Source organism: Ambystoma mexicanum, chromosome 7p, assembly GCF_040938575.1.
Source record: "Ambystoma mexicanum isolate Mex_15411 chromosome 7p, UKY_AmexF1_1, whole genome shotgun sequence".
NCBI classification, from domain to species: Eukaryota; Metazoa; Chordata; class Amphibia; order Caudata; family Ambystomatidae; genus Ambystoma; species Ambystoma mexicanum.
This window is the reverse complement of record NC_090939.1, coordinates 82,469,090-82,489,991: the sequence shown is the minus strand read 5'-3', so window position 1 is coordinate 82,489,991 and position 20,902 is coordinate 82,469,090. Positions and strand designations below refer to the sequence as shown.

The following is a 20,902-nucleotide window of genomic DNA, read 5'->3' as shown; positions in this document are numbered from 1 at the left end:
AAACATCCAGTTAGATGATTTGCAAAAATACATTGAGGTGAATGGTCTCTTAATAAAACCAAAGAAATCCAGGATTATGGCCTTTGGAGAGACGGCAGGGGGGAGTCATTAAAAAAAAATAAGGCATGGCACCTATTAGCAGAAAAAAAATCCCAGAGCTAAGGTCATTTACCTACTTGGGAGTTTTTCTGAACACAAGTAGAAGTAATGCCCCAAGACTGGAGGCACTAAGAAATAAGGTGAAAAATCGGGCAAGTCAGGGAAGAACACTTCTCAAGAGATTAGGTGGTTTCACGATAACGCCTTTGGTCTCCTTTTATCGCATGAACGTCTGCCCAATTCTAACCTACGGAGCAGAAACCTCTTTCTCATTCACACAGATAACTGGTCACAGATAGAGGGAAATTTTGGGAACACGAGTACTCCAGCTGCCAAAAAGTACACCAATCCAGGCAGTCAGGATGGAACTGGGCCTAACATCGATGAAGGCCATAGTGACTTGGAAATCTTTGTCCCTCTACAGGAAGTGCATTGAAGACACCCCGAGTGGTGGATCTGTGACATTAAAGAAAGCTCTAGAAAGAAATAACGAAACCACGCTATTGGAGTGCAAGCAACATTAACAGACCTGGGGGAAATCAGAGATCACCTTGCTTGAGAACCCAGACATGATCAAAAGAAAACTATACATACAAGATCTGATAACCTAGGAGGAAAGACAAACATATAAACTGTTAGGAACACATCTCCAGGAACCTAGGACTCTAAGCTCACTACCAAAATATCTACAGCTGTTTCCCAGTTGGTACTTTAGGCATCAATTCTTGAGAATTCGAATAAATTTGTTCCCAGCTAGGGACATTTTGAGGCCAAGAAGTGTGAGTATGAGAGATGTATCGTGCAGCCTCTGCCTTGTAAAGAATTCTCAAGCGACACTAAAACATTTAGTACTATTCTGCTCTGCTGTAAAGGATGTAAGAACGAAACGTTTGAGTGAAGAGATCAAGATGTGTAGTTCAAGGATGGTGGAAGATTGGTGGAAGGTGCTTCTGCTTATAACAATCTTCAGGATGATTGAAGCCACTAAAGGATGAACTACCTCGTCCCCACAAAAACACTCCCATAATTCGAAAGTCAGGATGTGAAATGACTGAATTTTAGGCTAAAAGGATGAAATGGGAAAGATTTTCTGTATTGTATAACCAAATAAAGCCAAAATAAAAAGAATTTTAAAATGCAGTCAGAATGAAGGTTTTATAGATGAAAATGTCCAGTTCACTATCTCGTTCTCACTGTCTCTTTCTCTTCCACCTTTTACTACCCACTGTTTGCTCTCTCTTCTCACTTAACAAATGATATTTAAACATGTAGTTGACTTTTCTTTGCAGTGCATTATACATCAACATTGCATCCTTAAAAGGGATGCATCACCTGTATTGTTTAGGTGTCTGTAGTTTTGTTAATAAGCAGCTTTAGGTGACCAGCGTTTGAAGCTGGACGTATATTGATATATATTGGTATACAATATTAACTGAAATTATGGGCCATACTCGATGGAAATGGCCCACCTTTTATTCTCTATCTCATCTTACTCACCTCCCAATTTCCATTCTTTCAAACGCTTCTTTGTTTTACTTTAGGAAGTAGTGGGTGATGGGTAGATTGGGATAATGGAGTGAATGAGCCTGAGCAACCAATAGCTTTTATTTAGAGCACAGGCTTGCACTGTACTGTGGGATTCCACCAATGTTCCAAGAAACCTGATTGGTTGCTTAGAACGTCCATCATCCTTTATAGTGTTAAGGGCCATGAAGGGGGACTTTTCCCACCGGTAATGGCCTGCTAGACGAAATGATAGGACCAAGTGGGGCAACAGCCTTCAACAAAGGCTTAGGGCCATTAACAGCCTGCAAAGCCCCCCTGTGCAGCCTTGAACGCTGTTAGCATCCTGGCCAAAATTCTGGGTAGCTAACAGTTGTTTTTTTGTAGGTGAAATCAGCTGTGTGTGTCTCGTGTCTTTGTATGTGCCTATGTACCTTTAAAAAAATAGCTGTACACAAACTAAAGGACCACTGGAAATAGTAAATGGAGCCGGTGGCAGGGTGCCTTTACAATTTAATAGGAGCCAGACTGACATGCCAAGGTGGGAATATGCTGGGGAAGAGGAATTGGAGACCGAGCAAGGTCAGGTAAGTGGTGCTTAGGCCTTTGTGGGTGGAGGATGGGATGGGATGGTTGTTGTCTAGGTTACACTTTACACAGGTTAGAAGACTATGAGGAGGGAGAAGAGGAGGAGGATGAGACCTCTGAGGCCTTTGTAGGCTATACAACATCTGCCTCCCTTCCTCTTGGTAAACTTCTCGGACCCAGCTCAGAGAATCCTCTTGTTTCTGTTATCCACCCTAATAATCCTGGTCATTTCCATTTGATTAATAAACCCCACCAATCTCACCCTTCTCACTTTACCAACACCGCTAGGACAAAGAGTATCATTTTCCGCAACAACCCCCCTTTTTCTGACGCGGACACTTTTGCTTATCATGAATAATGATGGACTAACACCCGAACTGTGTTGAACGAAAAGTAGCAATCGGCTAATTGAACTGGGAAAGCATAAAGAGCTATTGATGCTAGAAGGGGGAAGACCAGCAACAGAGGAGTCAGGCACCACGTAGGTGCTCACTCAAAACGACTTTAGGCGATTACCCAATTGTTAAAACTACCAATGCCAGAAGGCCCTGGGAAAGGCAAGGAAAAGGGTCAAAGTGGTCATACAGAGGTCTTGTAAAATTCTCTATACAGTCGAAAGTCTTTGTCCAACAGATAATTGTGAAGAAATGGGAAAATTAATTCTGCATCGTAAGAGTTGAATGAGAAATGCCCGATTGAAAAGATTGGCAAGAGTTAACCCAAAGAAGGAATGCTGATAAAAGGGGGCAAAGTCTAAAGTCCCGATAAACAATGTGTTGACAAGAGTAAACCCGGCCAAGGGATGTCCACTCTGAAGTACATTAAAAGACATTAAGATTAGCAAATATCACCAAAAACATGCATTGAATGCCATAGTGAACCGTTCGAGGGAGGCAAAAAAGTCAAGTCAATCTGAACCCGGAAGAGGGGGATCCAAGGGTGAGAAGCCAACACCCATTGAGCAGTGAATGCAACAAAGTAAAGTACAAGAGGGAAAGCCTTTGACTGCATGCCATGCCTGAGTGAACCCGACAAAGAAAATCTGATATTTGATTGGGGTGTGAGCCCGGAAGAGGGGGAACCCAGGGGCGAGGAACTATCATCCCGATAAACCCAGAGAAGAACTCTAGAACTTTTTGTTGAACCTTTGTTCTGATACTTTGAAAAAGCAGGAAAACATAGCTATCGGAGGTCCTGGTATCATTAAGGAACTTTTTAGGGATCTGCGCCAGAAGAGGGGGATCCAAGGGTGAAAGGCATCACCCAACATGCAAACAGAAAATAACTTTTGTTTATTATTTTGAATACACCAGACCCACGGCAGCAAGAGACTTTTTGTAGAAAAGAGACTTAACCACCAAAGGCCTGATTGCTGAGAGCGGAACTGTTGGCTCGTGCTGGGGAAAGCTCGAGAGTGTGCCGTGCTCCAAAGTCTTACCTTGTCCCGTGCTGAAAATGTGTGGAAGGGAGGCCGACTACCGCATCCTGACTTATTATTTAAGAACACTTCCTTCTTTCTTAAAGAACATTATCCCACACTTTTTTATTTTCAGCGTAAGGATTGGCATTAGCTTTTCATAGTACAGGCCCTTTTTTTTGACAAGGCCCTTTTTTTTGACAAGACGCCACTCGGACTGCCTTATTATTGTTTGATGGTCGAAGCTTGCTCCCATCTTAGATTTAGGTTTAGATTAGGTGTTTTTCAAACCTACCGATAATATTTAATAAACACCCTTGAACTGTGATCACGTGTCTGTTCATGAGTTCCTTACACTAGACTATTCTGCATGTGTACCTTGATTGGAAGATGCATGTCTACAAAGCTCACCCTGCACTCAAGCATTCAAGGGTGGGTATGGTGCCTTATGGCGGAATCTGTACAAATGGTTCGCCTTTCTTCTATGATATGGGCACAATGAATAATGTGAAAAACCTTTCAATGTAAAATGTCGAGAACAAAGTGAGAAAGTCCTCCATTAAAATGACAAATTTGTGGAAGAGGCGCAGATGGCCAGAAGAGTAGGGGGGGCCACATTGTTTGACACGGGAGTGGATAGGAAGATCGAATCTGAAATGCCGAATGCTCGTCTAGTGCGCATGCGGCCTAGTACATTAGATCGAAGCCCATAATGCCGAACGGAGGAGCGGGGGTGTCCCCCGTTCGATATTATGGGCTGCAGGAGTTGCAGGGGTGTCCCCCGCATACATAAAAGGCAGTGCGGAGGACAAACGGGCAAAATCCCAAAAGAACGAATTACAAAAAGCGGGCAAGTGGGCTCTGTAATTTTGTAATTCGATCTTTTGGAATACGTTCTTTTAAGGTACATCCGTTTGACAGAACCCTTACTCCTGGCCAGCTGATTAACTGGCCTTTCGCCCAGGGGGACTAATTAATGATAAACACTACTTTTGGGACCATGACTCAAACGGCGTGGACTGTCGAGCGAGTAAATGTTACATTATAATGCGACTTCTTTGAAAAAACATGATCAAAATGCATTTTGTGAGAAAGGCTTTGACTGAATTAAACACTGTTTAAAAAAAAAGACAAAATTAATGATTTCATGATAGATTTTTTTAATTTCAAGAACGTTTTAAAAGTAATACTGATATAGGTTGAACATATGTTTTAATAATGTACCATTTGTAAACAAAGAAGAATATGTACACGAACTGAAAAACATAAGTACAAAACGTGATGCCATGTGTTTTAGAGAAAATAGGTTAGCAGTGCGGGGGAAGGGGCAAAGGGCGAGCATGGATGTCGGTGATATCCCAAAAATATGCAATGGTATTTATGTAATATGTAATGCAATGCAATGAACGACCTTATTTTTTATTTTTGTATGAATGAGGCATCCCAACTAAATGAAGCTTTCTAATGGTTTTTACGCCATACTCATAACATTAAAAGATATGTGAATTTTTGATATATGAAAAAAACGACGCTATGACGTATGCAATGTTACAACATTGTTCACTTATTGTGGGAAACATGTGCCTTCGCTTTGGCTTTTTGGCATCATCTTATTAGGATAAATGTGTATATTGTTCAGAGTAAGGTATTAGTAATACTATACAGTGCCAAAAAAGCGCCCACCAAGAATTTGGTAGGGGGGAATTAAAGACTACACCAGGAACAAGCATTGAGACAGGCTTTGAGCTATTCGCTGGGGTTTGACTTACCTAATGGTGCTATAAAACCTTTCTCTCCGCAGCATTGCCTTCGGGAACTGTAACGGGCTTGCTGTGGTGGACTTTATCCAGAAAACAGCATTGCTGAGCATGGGGACCATCGACTTGTACGGGTCCAGTGACCCATATCAGCGCCAGCCTCGATCCCCTCGCAAGAGCAAACAGTTCACTGCAGGTAGGAACCATGACTGTGCCACTGCATGTGAGTTCAGGTGTAGTCTAGGTGAAAGGAAGCCCTGGCAGTCTGTGAAGGCTGTAGGCCTATATGAATAGCCCAAGCGTTTGGTGCCTTTTGGGGGATTATTCAGTGCAGTTTGCATATACAATCTTTTTCTTCGCTGATGTAGGCACAGTGAATACAATGACACACATTGCAATGCAAAATCGCTAGGACAAGTGAGGAGGTTCTCTGTTAAAAGGATACACTGATGCTTTTCACTAGGGTAAAATGGAGCAACTATTAAACTCACTTTATTATATGAAGCCATTGGCAAGTTAAGTCATGATTGTGGCAACGACTTTCATATGTTACTGATCAATTAAATGGAACAGGGGGAGTAGTGGCTTGTCAGGTTAGGGCCAGAATGTATGCTTGGTTCATATGTCTGCCGTTTGATCAATTTTGAAGGAAATAATAGAACCTTATTACAGAATATAGGAGAACAGGCAAATGACTGTACATTATCCTTGTGTGTCCTGACAAGTTTAGCTGCTATGGTCGACCTTTCATATTCTTTCTAAATTGCAAGGTCTCATACACGGTCCAGCCAATCATAATTACTATAAAATAATTCCATGTTTTCCAGACTCGGTCTAATTCTCATTTGTGCTGGAAACTGGATAGCTGACGCCATTGTCCCAATACCATCAATCCGCTGACAGCCTTATGTAGGTTTCTGTAAATGGTAGAAAAAATCAATATAACGTAGAGTGATTTCCCACTGAGATCTGCAGATTAAGCACGAGTTATGATATGCTTCCAGGCATGTTCTGTGCTCAGGGGGAATCTTCGTTTGGCCTTTGCAAATTTACATACTCCATTCCAGTTACAGCCTCCTCTGGATATACAAATTGCAGGGAATCTTCTACTCCAGGCAGAGACCAACCATTTCAAGCAGGGCAAAACATTTTTTAGGGGTCTATGTATAACCATCTTTATTCTTCTCAACCTTCGCGCCCAACATTTTTCAAAGCTTACACCTTTCCTCTTGATTTTCTCATGACTGTACGCCACCACAAACCTAAACACCACTGCTTTTACTCTTGCCAGTTTTCTTGGCACCCAGAAGTTTGTGCTACAGAAAATATATCTCTTTACAGAGAGTGCTCCTCCATTTTGAAGATTTGCTCTAAGACGCTCACTCCAGGATGGATGCTCATGGTGCCCTTTGTACTGCACTGACGAAGATAGCCCTGATGTCCCATTTGGCAGGGAGGAGACACTCATCTCAGCCCATTGGCCACACATGTAAACAATGCTGTTCATCATTGGACAATACCATCTAAAGCTAGGCAGAATTTTCTACTGGCAGTAGTCAAAGTTAAAGGGCTCACACATAGCTTTTCATTCCACCTTTACCAGAGTTATATACCCTACAATTAAGCCCGTCACATGTGGAGGCACTAATATTTATTTAGAAGCATTCCCAACAAACGAACCCAGGCAGAGGTCATTACCGCCCTATTCCCAGGACTACATGGTAAATTCATCATTTAGAAAAAGACAATCAGTGTGGATTAGTGTCATATCCAGGTAGAAATCTGCCATTACACGTATTGGACCCAAACAAGTCTAGTAATAGTGCAATTTCCCAAAATTAGTTTTGAGCTAACATTTCTTTTTCCTCTTATCAAGCAGAATATGATTTATGTGGTTTTATAGGAACATATAGTTTCACCATTTTATTTACTTTGTGTATTATACGAAGTCACTTTCACGTACAGTAACTAGATTGTGATATTTTACTGCGGTGTCACTCGTTATTTTATTACAATTGAAACACTACCCCAGTTGCTACCATTAACATGATGCTGGGCTTAAGTTGACCTCATCTAAATACCCAGTCCCACTCCCCATATCATGAACCTAATTTAGATGATTTAAAGAAGAATCAGAACTGGAACGATTGACTGTGAAAGGTTTGTAGATGCACCCTCACAAGCCCCAAACTTGCCTCTACTCCCAGGGGGTGCTTCCAGGAAGCTGACAAACTGTGTATACCCTGCTGGCAACCAACCTACTGGAGAGCATTTATGTGCTTTAGTTTGAATAGTACTTTCCCTCATACCCATACACTTGCTTCTTCTGTCTTAACCTGGTTCCAGTTCTGGAGTGACTCCTAGGATCTGGCAAATATTGAGAAATTGTTCCTAGAAAATGTCCAAGTATAGGTCGTCGACATGTGCAAAAGTGTTGGGTATAATTATCAAGCACTCTGCACTCATGGTTTTTCTAAAAAAAACCTGCTGGAGGTGTTAGGTGCTTTCTCATTATAGACAAATGTCTCCACCTCCCTAAAGGTGCATCAGGAATAAAAAAGATTTGAGTAAAAACCTTGGATGACTAATCTTTAAAAATACAAGGCTTTGGGGGGCCTTCTGAGATAGCGAAGTAGTAAGCATTCCTTTATAACTCTTCTCTTAAATTGTCAGTAGCATGAGTGACCGGAACAGCTTAGGTCCACCCTCATCACTCAGATTTTGGTGAGAGAGAAACTTTCCCATTGTCTACTATGCTTTACTCTGCCCTTGATAGGAATAGGAAGTTTGGAAAAAGCTTGCTTTACCTCTCTTGAGGGCGTCAATCAAATATGACCTGGACAATCTGCCAGAGATTCATAGCTATTTTAATACCCATTTGCTGCATTGCGGCTATGGATTGTCACAAGGACTGTACCTGCTAGTTTATCTATATGAAAATGGAGGTTACTCTTAAAAGAGACTTACTAGGAACACATTTGATCAGATGCCAGGCTTTCTCTGTCAAAACATGAATGTTACCTCCTGCTGCTTCAAGAACTTTAACCGAGGGGCAGGGAGTAGGTATGGATTCATTTGTGTATATGCTCCTAGAAGAATAATTTGCTCTTCACATCTTGGTGTATCCTTCTGCCCTTACTACCTTGTACTTTTTCCATTTCTCATTCAACAGACCAATATTGACTAACATGTGGTCCTTCAGCATCGGCTCATATTCATTAGAGTATTCTGCATACAGTCTGCACGCTGAATATTCCTTCAGAAAGATGTACATATCCTCATTCAGGGTTCTTTCTTGAGGATGAGGGAGGTTGGCAGACTAATTGCCATCTGCATCTACATTATTAAAATAGGAATGACTCACAGTGAAGGAGATGCAACCTCACAGGGTTTCCTACTGTTACTACTGAAATTGCTATCAGTATTACAATGATGTCCTTCCAGCTCCAGATCCCATTCTTTTGTGCTGGCCTCAGAGCACAATCCTCCACAAAGCAGTTCATTTCAACAGATGTGTTTTTAATTCTTGATTAACAATCACTTCTTGGAGCATGATTTTGAAGGCACTGGATTGTGCAACATAGCCATTCTTCTTAGAAGCAGAGAGGAAGGACATAGCTATCCACACGGCTCTGAAGCAGTGGTTCTTGACTTTTCAAACAAAGGTGGTTTTGGGCTACATTGAAAATTCAGCAGCCAAATACAATTTGAACCAGCAAAAACATACATACAACCCACAGTGCATGCTTTTCAACAATGTCTGCGCCACCAAAGCCTGAGAAAACACAGTCTTAGTCTTGCAGATAACTTTACTACTATAGCAGCCATCTGTCTGATAAACTTGGTCAGTAGGCACAAACAAGAACAAAAGAACGAGAAATAAAGCCATTGTTTGATTCAGCGGATGGTTTCAATCTTACATTTCTGCAGAATGGTTCTGGTTGGTTTCAGATGACCCACACTCAGCTAAACCAAACTCATTGCAGCACAAGCTGATTTCAGTACACATATTTAGCGTGCATATGCAACCCAGTAGGAAACCTCAGGCAAATGGTTAATTCAAAATATTTAATGTGATGAGTATTTATTACACTTAGGCCCAGTTCTAGAATGTTTGTGGTGTGGAGCAAATAGAGGTTCATAAATATCCAAAGGTGTTATTATTTAGTATTCCCAGTCCCAGTCTCAGAATGTTTGAATGTTTGGGTTTGGCAGAGGGTGGAACGTAGATTTCCACTGAGGATCAAATCATTTATTATTGTTAAGTGTCAAATTTGAGCATTTGGGGTGGAAGATGGCCAGCTTTTCCAGAATTATCTAGGATATCATTTGTTCTACCTAACTCTAATCATAAAATGTTTACAGACAGTGGCAGGTAGATTTCCTTTAACATTTAAGGAAAGGAGGCCCTAATTTGGTTTTTACTAATCTGTTCATATATCATTTTGTGAAGAGTTAGGTATCTGACAAATATTGTGATTAGGGTGCACGTTTTACAATGAATATGTCGAAAATGGTTTAGCTGTATTGATATCACAATCCTCTAAAATGCATCCCTTTGAGATGAGGTTCAACTCCAGTTCTCCCAATCATGTCCTCCTGCCTTTTCGCCAATGTCTAGACTGCCAACCCATACATACAACCAGCGCCTTATCTGCAGTTTGGGTATCCATCTGATCCTCCTTGCCTTATCACAAGAATTTAAATTCTGCGATAATTTACAGCAATCTAAGGGAAGAAGCCTCCAAATCTGTCACTTTTCTTCCAAGAGCAGTGGTGATATTCAAGCCATACTTCCTATTAAAGAGGCTGCCATGGTCTCAGAGTAGTTACAGCAGCACTGCCTTATCCTGCACATCTAGTAAAAAGGAAACACGCTGCTAGTGGTTGCCGACCAGTTACGTACAATGGGACAGGCTAGAAGAGTAGTACTAGTTGTCCATTACAGAACATACCCATTACGAATTCAAAGCCATTCAACAGGCCCTGATATCTTGTAGTCCTAGACATCGAGGATTCCTGCTCAAATTTGAGCAGACGTGCAGGTGCCTATGCAGACTGTATGCACAGTAGGGAAGCAAGTTCTATAGACATAATAGGGCCAGGGAGTGTCGGTTTTTTGTGTGCCCAGCTGGACCTGTTTAACATGAACTTTGAAGAAGCTATCAACTAGAGTGATGAACTATGCAGATCACCAGAAAAATGAATAAATCAAGTGGTAATATTGTTTTGGTCTCTGCCTTGCCACCAGCATTCCCAACATATTGCAATCCGGAAGGAGATTGTAAACTTAAGTTAATGAAAAGGTTAGAAGTACCGTTTAAAACAGGACCTGCATACTTTCTTACTCCAAAACAGGTCGTAATGTGAAAGTACCTCTGGTCCCCCTGAGAACAGAAGTAAACATGTTAGCTATGTAGTACTAATGGACCCTTAGTGAGAGTCCTTGTCACAAGCTCATTCACTGCACATTTATATGGTCGATGCATGTTTGAAAAGAGCAGAACAGACACTTCTTTGAACCACTTCTTCCAAAACGATCTCCCTATAATAAGTACTAGCCATGACACCAGATGTTAAATTGAGTTCCCTGCAACGGAACATCACATTTCCACATTGAATGAAAAAAAGTAAACAATTCAAAAACATATCAAGAAACTCAGCCTCTTCCTGAGCACTCATCTTCAGTTCCTCACCATCCCCTTCACTCATGAATGACATGCTTTTCCTTGATACTGTCCCTGTCCTGGGTCCTCAGGAGACCCTCTTTGGCTGGGATGTCTCAACCATGGCTGTTTCAGATTCTGATTATAAACATCACCTTCTTTCACTTTAGTCTGTCTTTTTTTTTCTCTTTTCTCTGCCTGCTGCTGCTGATGCTGTGCCTGATGCTGATGTTCTGGCATGTCCCCAAGACAACTTTTGCATGCGTGGCCTGTCTAACTTTTACCCCGATTTAACGAAACGGATCCGTACGTCCTATCAGAGTAAGTTCCAGTGAGGTTAGGCACCTGCTTCCATCCCGTTCATGCTATGCCTAAAGCACGCCCATACGCTTGTGCTCAGTAATGTGTTTTCTTGAAACACATGTACCATGCATGCCTCTGTTTTGTTTTGTCTCTGTTTCCCAATGGTATGTAAACCTGTTTGTGTTTACATGGCTTATTTTGGACATGGCGAGTGATGTTTCTGAATGGCATGGAGAATGCCTGGCTGCAAACATCGGTGGCTATCTTTGCTGTTATTTCGCACATATCCATTTCATATCACCTACGTAAAAATCATTTGTCTCAAGAAAGCGAACTTAAGGAATATTTGCTTCACCTTTCTTTAACCTTGCTTTGTCATTTCCACTCGAACAGTTTCAAATTAGAGCCAACGTTACTCGATGATCAAGCGTTATTTGGATATTGTGCACATCCATCCCCCCCTCGCTTGGCTGCTCGAGTTGCCATTCTGTTGCCACCCTCAATCCGTTGGCAGCAGAGTAAGGTTGGCCGCTGCCTTTCAAGTCAGTGCAGACTTCACTGGGCCGAACAGAACATTTTAATCCTGAAAAAAATCAAGATTAGGTTGATATTACTACCTAGTAGTAAGCTAATATTAGGTAGTACCTAATACAGTGATGGGCTGCCTGTGGCCTTCCATAGGTTTTTTTACTACAATGCCCATGCTCCCTAGTGCATAGTACATTTCACAATACATCAGACAGTTTAATTTCTGAATGTTCTGTTATCATACTTTCAAAAATGTCTCCCTCTAAAGTTCCACCAGTTGCTGTCCAATTGATAGGTGAAAGAAGGGCTTATTTTAAGAGGGGGAAATAGGTTAAGTGCAGTGAAATTCCATACTCACACCATGCTGGCCCTGGCTCAGAAGCACCAAAGAAATACATCTCAGGTTGAGCCTATTTAGGGTGCACATGGACTAGGACCAGAAATGTAAGTGTTCTTCCCATTAGTAAAATAACACCTGAAAAGTAATTATATGCCTGGTGTGATGGGTATATTGACTCACTAGTGTCTGTCCAGCTAGTGATTTTGGTTCATGATTGATGTCACACGAGTCCTCTTGTCACTTGTAACATTGGCTTGGTAGTGGCTTTTCTGAATGCTTCTTCCTAGTAGGGTCCTGCTCTCGACCAAACATGTGGCTGCACCGCCATTTTAGGAACTTGATTGGAACGCCCATCGTCCTGAGAAAGTACATTATCCTCGCTTCTGAGGGCATTCTGGAATTCCCACCATGCCCCAATGACTGCACCACTTCACATTTCCACCTAGCCCCAGGCCCTCAGAAATAGCCACAGGATTGTATTCAATAAGCTCATCTGAGCAGGGCATTAAGGGTGAGATGATGTAGTATTTGACTACTAAGACCTTGACATGCTCGTTGATCAACAGCCTCTCAAAAGCCCCTTTCAAATGGATGTGTCCTTCCAGGTATTCCTCATCTTTGACACTTGTTATCCAGCTTCAGCTGCTTCAGAAAAAGAGTTCGGCAGAGGGCGCTGTGCGTTGATGTCGTTGAGTCGGTATCCCTCGAAGGCCTCCGTCGAGGATGATGCCATCAAAGGCATATATAGCACGCACAGCGCCCGTTCGCTTCAGTTCTGTTATTCCATCCTCTTGCAACAGAGATGCAGAAGCTGTAATAGCACGGGAAATTCTACTAAGGGGTAGGATGGGAGGAAGATGAGGAATACGTGGGAAGAACATCCAGTTGAAAGAACGTTACCAGGGGTAAGTACCTTGTTCTTCGAATGGATTGTGTCCTCCCACATATTCCTCATCTTTGACAGACTCCCAAAGCAGTTTTAGGTTTGGGGGAGGGAGTAGAATTGGAATTCATAAATGTTCATGGATAGAATGAAGGACTGCCACGCCAAAAGAATCATACTGGCCAAGGGAATAATCCAGGGAATAATGTTTAGTGGACATGTGTTTGGAAGACCATGTTGCAGCTTCACAAATTGTTCTGATTGGTATGCCCCTCTGAAGGGCCATAGTTGTAGCCATGCCCCTGGTGGAATGAGCTCTTAAACCTTCAGTAGGGCCTTTTCCTGCGAGCCTGTAACATTCTGATATTATCAGAATGATGTACCTGTTTGGTAACAGCCTGACCTATCTTGTGTCCTGTATTTCCGATGAAAAGTTGGTCATCAATTCACAACTTAGAAATTCTGGAGATGTAAAAGCTTACCGCTCTCTGAGGGTCTAACCTATGAAGTCTTTACTCTTCCTTACAAGGATGAGGTGGGGGTTAGAAGGAAGGTAGAACATTTTTCGGACTCAAATGAAAGTACGAAATGATTTGGGGTAAAAAGGCGGGTTTGACCCTTAAAACAACCCGGTCCTTGTGGAAGATGGTAAAGGGTGGCTTGGATGAAAGTGCATGCAACTCGCTCACTCTGCGGGCTGATGTTAGAGCTACCAATAGGATTGTTTTGAAGGTTAATAACCTTAACAGACATGTGTGCAGAGAACACATTAGTGAGCCCCTTTAGGAATTGAGTCACCAGTGGAATTTTGAAATAGGAACATTCCTCTGATCAGCGCTTAAAAAATGGACAGCGCAGCCAAGTAGCCTTTAATGGTATCAATCTGGAGGCCCAGATTAACTAAGGATAGAAGAAAGTATAAAACATCCGGATCAACCATCTTTTCCTTGTACCAGTTGCAAAACGTATTCCAATGGTAACGGTAAAAAGACTTTGTTGCTGGCCTTCTGGCCAAAAGCAACACCTCCATTACATCACCACCAATCCTTGTATCTCAGCCTTTCAGATACCAAGCATGAAGGTTGAAATTCTTGACCTTGGGGTGGAGAACCAGACTTCCCTCTCGCGAGAGAAGGTCCTCTCTTTTTTGCGGAAGACGCGTCAGAGGACAGATGGACATGTCTAGAAAGTCTGGGTATCACGTCCTCCTGGCCCAATCCGGGGCAATTAGGATCATGTGATTCCCAAACCTTATCAACCTGCTGATTACATGAGGAATGACTGGGACTGGAGGAAATGCGTACAGGAGTGGAAACTCCCAGTCCACTACGAAAACGTCTCCTAGAGCTCCTCTCTGAGGAAATTCCCTCAAGCAATATCGTTCGCACTTCGGTCACAAACAGATCCACTTGAGGGGTTCCCCAAAGGGTGAAGATCGCATGGAGGACTTCCTGAGCTAGTTCCCACTTGTGGGAGACTGTGCACTGCCTGGACAGGAAGAGGCAAACCAGAAAATGGAGGGAGAATTCAGGCACTCTGAAATGGTATTGGGGGAGAACCTTCTGATTTGCAGTGTCAGTCTGTTTTTATATCTAATATTTATTTATTGTGCATTTGTAAGGCGCTTATACAGCAATCACTAGGAGGTGCACACACACATTCTAGTGTGATTAGATACATGCAAGACATTTTGAGTAGGGTAGGCCATTGTGGGTTTCAGGGTTGAGTTTGAAGTGTAGATACAACCAATGAAATAATGATTTTGGATATTGTGGGGATGTTGTGACGGCTTCATAGTGGCGACAGTGTATGGGCCATGGATAAATTTGTTGTGAGGAGATAATGATTATAGCTTTTTTGAGGATAAAAGCACTATTTCTACTTTTGAGTAAGGGTGTAAAGTGTGAAGCATATGCACTACTTGATGACAATATTGAGTATGATGAGTGTGAAGACAGCGATCTGGGGTTATCGTGCTAAATTGGTGATATAGAGATTCGGAAAAACGGATTCTGCAATTCTCTGGAATACCTTAATTGAGTTTGTCAGAAACAATTGACAAAACATTATTACAGTTTGATTCACAGTTGTCCTATTTCCTTGTTTATAGGAATTCTCTGGTAGTCTCTAGTGAGAACATAATGATAGTCCCTTACTGAGTTGCTCCTATACTTGCTTAATACCAGCCAACGCACTGAATCTTACATTCTATCACATTGTTCCTGATGAACTACCATTCTTTTTGCTGTATCCCTGTGTCTATGGAGAGTTTGGAAAAGACCAGGGTTCTCTTTCCTTGATTCATGACCTTTCTCTGAGATGCTACTTTCAAAATGTGTTTTTTTTTCTTCAGAATTCTAATCATCATTTGTTCAGTGCCCGTTCCCACTTCTCCCTCCTTAGAACCTTTCTGTAGACAGTCTGAAAACAGTTTTTATTCTCTGCTTGACTTAATGAACACCAGGAAAAATATTTCAAGTGGAAAAACATTTCTGAAATGTTATCGCTTTAAATTTTGGCCAGTGTTTGAGGTATGTGCGTTTACCCACTGCCTGGTAGTTTTCCATATTCTCCTTTTGGGTAGATTGCACCTGGTAAACACTACCGAAAGCAAATTAACTACTGTTGTGATGATGACACTTTCTTCTTGTTCTCTAGAGTGCCCAACCTAATACCATAGACTTTAATTTGTTTGCAGCAACTTGTACACTTTCAGTACTGCTCCTAACGAGACCTGTATTTCATCTAATCTCTTGCGAGGGGCCCCTAAAGAGTCTGGTGTTGCCTCCCCTTTTTATATACCACCATCTTAGTGGTTACTGTCCCTTTTTGCTCTTATCCATCAGCCCATTTCTTTGAGTGGTTTTTGGGACATGAAGAAGCCTTATGTCCTTTGCGTAGGCATGAATCAAGGCATTTGCTATTAGTGGTCTTTCATATGTGCAACTTGATTGACTTTCTCCTATGTTAACATCAAAAAGGGCATGTCTAATGTACGGAACTCATGGTGGCAACTGTAAAGACAGACATAAGTGATCACAGTTCAAGGGTGTTTATTAAACTGTATAATTGGTGAGAAAAATGACTAATCTTAGCCCAAATCTAAGATGGGAGCAAGCTACGACCATCAAATAATAATAATACAGTCCTAGTGGCGTCCTGTCAAATAAAAAGAGCCTATATTAAAAGAAACTATTGCCAATCCTTACAACGAAGTTACAAAATAGTGGAGGATAATGTTCCCAAGAAAAGAAAGAAGTGTGCACCAAATGATAAGTCAGGATGGTATGACTGGGGTCTACCTTCTGTGAAGACGCCGGCAGGGGGGTGTCTGTACTTCCGCTCTCTATATGGTAGAGGAGAGGCACAGAGGACCCCAGCCAAGATTCTCTATTATTGGTACGTGGTCGAGCAATCAATGCCTAGCTTCTCAGGAGGTGATGCAGGCTGGTTCTTAAGTACAGTGTAGTCCCCAAGCACCCACAAAGGAATGTCTGCACACTGTATTGGTTAAAACACAGCCTTTAAATAATTAATATTCAAAGGTATATACAATATCACGATAACGCACTGTGTGCTCGGAAAATCAACAATGGTAAATATATACAGTTCTAAAGTGGTACCACAAGGATTATTAGATCTCATTAAAGTGCATCAACTATACGGTCAAAATGTCACACAGATCAATAAAGAGGAAACCAGCAGTAGAGAGAGGATGGAAAGCAAGATGGTTGAACAATCGGCAGGATACTGGTCACTACTGTTAAACACAGCTCTGTGTGGAGATCCCCCCACCTGGGCAACCTGTAGGATAAAGATACAAGCCCAGTCCATATATTGTTCACACTAGACTTCCCAATAGTTCTGCAACCCCAAAGTACCTGGCATTGTAGCATTCCTCGTCGAGGAATCAACGGCCTTTCTTGAGTGCCCTCCCTTTAAGGCAGGAGTGACAGGTCGTCGAACGTCCGACGGAGAACAGGTCGAGCTACGACGGTGAAGTGGCCACGTCGTTCCTAGCGGTGCTCGTTGACTGGGAAGCGTAAATGTCCAGCAAGGGAGAGGCATGCAGGGCACCTCGGTGGCGATAGTTCTGGACCGCAAAGAGTTTGAAGAACTGTGGCCCAGCAAGGGCGTCGTCTTTGTGGTCTTTGGGTGGTGGGAAACCCACCGGCAGATGCTGCTTGGTGTGTCAACGGTCAGGCCTTCTCCAGCAGGATACAGCGGCGACGATGCAAACGAGATAGTCCTTGGATCAAAGAAGTTCTTAGGCAAACGGGAGCACGGCGGCTCCGGTCGGCAACAGTCTGGGCGCTTCTCCTTGGAGTTCCGCAGCAGTCTCCGTATCGGGTCGGCAGCCTGTGGGAGCTTTGGCAAAGATCAGCTGGTGCACGATGGTCCCTCGTAGCTCGGGAAGAGGGCGCCTTACCAGGTCCTCTATGGGTCAGTCCTTGGAGGCAAAGCAGCTTTCAGATTGTGAAGGAGAGCAACAGCAATTCTTCTCGTCCAGCATGGCTTCAAGGTCAAGCTTCAGTTACTCGTTGTAGTGGACTTCAGCTTCTGAACACGATTCCTAGCAGTGAGAGGTCCCCAGATATACTGTTGATCTCCCATTCATTCTGCTCGATCATACTCAAGCATCCAATCACGACTAAGGGCATTCAGGCAGGCAGGCAGCCAATCAGGCACACGCTGCATTCAGGCCATTCACTTCTCTCAGACACTCGCAACAAGTTATGTGTATTGGAACAAGTACCGAGCCATTCAACACGCCACACTGCATTCATACCGGTTTCGGGCAGGGCTGTCTCAGTCATTGTGTCAACCACTAGATACTAGACACCCACAACATAGAATGCGTATTCATCACACACTCCATTCACCCAGGTCCCACCCACAGGCGTACCCACAACATACGGTCGATGAGAAGGCTCCAGCCAGTCTGGTTGGCACTTCCCCCACACTACCATATATGGAACTTCCACCCAACAGCCAGTCAGCGGGAAGGGACAGAGTCAGGCCTTCCCGGGACTTCGGGAAGATCAAGGTAAAAGGCGATGGAAGGCAAGAGGCCATGGGGGCCATTTTGTCTCCATCAGGAATCTACCGATTCAAATGACAGGGCCTGGGCATCCCAAAATGGAGGACGCTCAGGGCGCCAGTCAATTCAGCATGGAGCTGCCACCAGCCCGTACCCTGCTCTGTGGGTCACACACAGGTGCCCAAAAACATACACTAGGGGCACAGGGTTGCACCCCTACCCATGGGTGCCATAAGGGTATCCCATGGGTCTGTTCACCAACCAAAAGAGAGAGCTGCAGCACCAGGAGTCCCACATGAACTTCTGCATGGAAAACACGACAGAACACACTATAAAAAGCAGTAAAGGACAAGGACAAGGATACAGAGGCCCTGTCCCTCCGATGCATTTCCAGCATCACACCTTCCCCACATTTTTAGCATGGCACAAGGCAGGACCTTTGAGCACCCCACACTCCTGGGCCTCGCAGCAGGAGGCTACAGTTCCTTTCAACAATGCCAGGACCTTCTTAGGCCAAGTCTGTTTCCTAAAGTTTCTTGCCTTAGGAGGCCTGCTGGACCATAAACAAGAAACAAACAAAAGTGTCTTTGGTAATCTTTCACGTTGGGCGATTGCTCTTCGACCCTTCGATCCCCCTCAGTCGGACTCTGATCCTTCTTGCAAAGTTAGCCAGTGGTCGAAGTGTACGAAAAGAAGTAGTGGAACTATGTTCCCTGCTGGCCTGCCTCCGCTCTCCACAAACCCCATCGCCACACCTCCTCTGACACACAATCCAAATCCCCAAACAAACACACCTGCTCTTTATGAGAATGTTCAGTGCAGTGCACTGAAGTGCAAGCTTCAACTTCTTCCTACAATTTTATTTTAAAACTAAACCATTCCAGAACCGTTTCTTTTTAAAATAAAAGTATAGGAACAGTGAAACTTAAAAATAAAAAGTATAGGAGCACCGCTCCCAACTGCTCCTGCCCACTTCGACCTCTGAAGTTAGCCTCCCTCAGTCGGGTTCACTACAGCCTTTCACTCAAAACATAACTTTCAAAAAGTCTCAATGTCTTCGCAGGCATCCCTCTGTCGGGTTCACATTTGCCCAATATCAAAGTTCACAATCTCATATGAAAGTGTGGTTCCCTTCCCCTAGCTTTCTCCTGGCATCCCTCTGTCAGGTTCACAATTGCCACAATTCACACAACCCCTTAAGTTCATCCCTTTTCCTAAATGTGGGTCTTATCCCCCAGTCAGGCTTCCCTTAAAGCCTCCAGCCAGCCTTCACACAGTTGTATTAATACCTTGTTCTGAGGTGCATCACTGGTAACCCTGATTTGTAGGCATCCCTCAATTGGATTCACATTTGCCAATTTCACAGTTCACTCAGTTTTCTTCAATGTGTCAAAGACTTTCGAGTGTACAAGGGGTTTTGCTGAACCCTCATAGGACCCCTCTGACACTTCACACCGGCCTCTACTAAGGGCTCTTGCTATTTTCAGTTTCAACAAAGGGGACCAACCGGTGTCCTTCACATGAGCACCGACGTGGCGCCATACCACTCTGCTGCTGGTCTGTCACTGGGTTTTCATACAGGTCAGTTCCCCTTCTTCCGGGCTCAGACGTTCTCCCTCTCAGGATCTCCCTCTGCCAGGAACAGACCACCAGGTCCCCCTCAGCTGCAGGAGTCTCAATGGGGATGTGTCCCGAAGTCAGGGCCTCATCGCTTGCCCCTCAGCGACCTGGGCTTGCCTGCTGGGCCCAGGGGTGGAGTACTGGTGTGGCACCGCCAGGAGATATCAACTGCCACTGGTTTTGCCACTTGGAGGTTCAGGTCTCTCCACTCACTGCAGCCTCTCCTGCATTCAAAAGTCCAGTGTCGTGGTTCACTCCTCCTGGTCTCCCAAGGTCTCTGCAGCTTAACTGATCTTCCTTCCAGCATCCCGAGCTGGCTCCAAGTGTGATCTCCTGCTCGGCCTTTTATACTTCCTGGGAGTCTCAAGTTGAGTCAGGTGTGGGTAGTTAGAAAAGGAGGCCTGACCTTGCCTGGCCTCATTAGCGGGACAGTTCAGTCTTCGTATGGCATAGTCGTTCTTCTGTCTCTCAGCTGTGTTGTTAGAGGTCTTCATTCTTGCAGCTCCCCTCTTCCTTGTCTGTGTTTGTAGAGAAAGCCAGTGTGGAGGGATTGTGGGAGTTGCGGTTTTTCAGATTAATTAGAGAAAAACTGAGTAGGGTTTTGTCAAAATAAACAGAGTGAGTGTGCAACGTTAAATAAATGGGTTGGTGTGGTTTTACAGAATGGTATGGGGGCATAATGGAACTGGTTTGACAATATTCTATTTCAGCTGAAAGAATGTCGTGTAGGGGCATATCTGAGACAATGGAATAGTCCTGCAGTTGTAATACCCAAGATGGTAATTGCATTTTCTTTCTTCTGGTTCTCCCACACCTCTTTTCTGAGTTGGAACTTGTTGGAATTAGTAGGGAGGGGGCTACCGGTATAGGATTTAGAATAACCTATAAAGGTGGAGGAAATGTCAAAAGGGGGAATACTGCATCTCGCCATCGGATGTCTCACCCCCATTCCCTGAGGAGCCCTCTCTCAGCTGATCCTCCCGCACTTGCCCACCCCCAAAGTCTGGATCCAAGGGTGATGGCCCTGCCCTGGCCACCTGAGAAAGAGATCCCCAGGGTTCAGAAATGTGACACCTTCAGGTATCTCACACTAGACAGAATCCCAAAATGTACTCGAACCTGGGGCCCCTTTGTGGATTGAAGGCAATGAAGACCTA

The 20,902-nt window shown here is 43.6% G+C and overlaps 1 protein-coding gene across 6 annotated transcripts in view; it reads left to right on the top strand.

Moving 5' to 3' along the window:
* Window positions 1–20,902, top strand: part of STXBP5L (syntaxin binding protein 5L) — a 3,950,894-nt gene that overhangs the window by 2,986,526 nt on the left and 943,466 nt on the right. For 4 of the 6 annotated variants that reach the window (XM_069635831.1, XM_069635829.1, XM_069635835.1 and 1 more), the window contains exons 18-19: window positions 5,409–5,560; window positions 11,280–11,351. In XM_069635831.1, coding sequence (XP_069491932.1) covers window positions 5,409–5,560; window positions 11,280–11,351 — 224 coding nt within the window. The remainder of the gene's footprint in view (window positions 1–5,408; window positions 5,561–11,279; window positions 11,352–20,902) is intronic. The other 2 variants (XM_069635832.1, XM_069635834.1) reach the window with 1 other exon arrangement.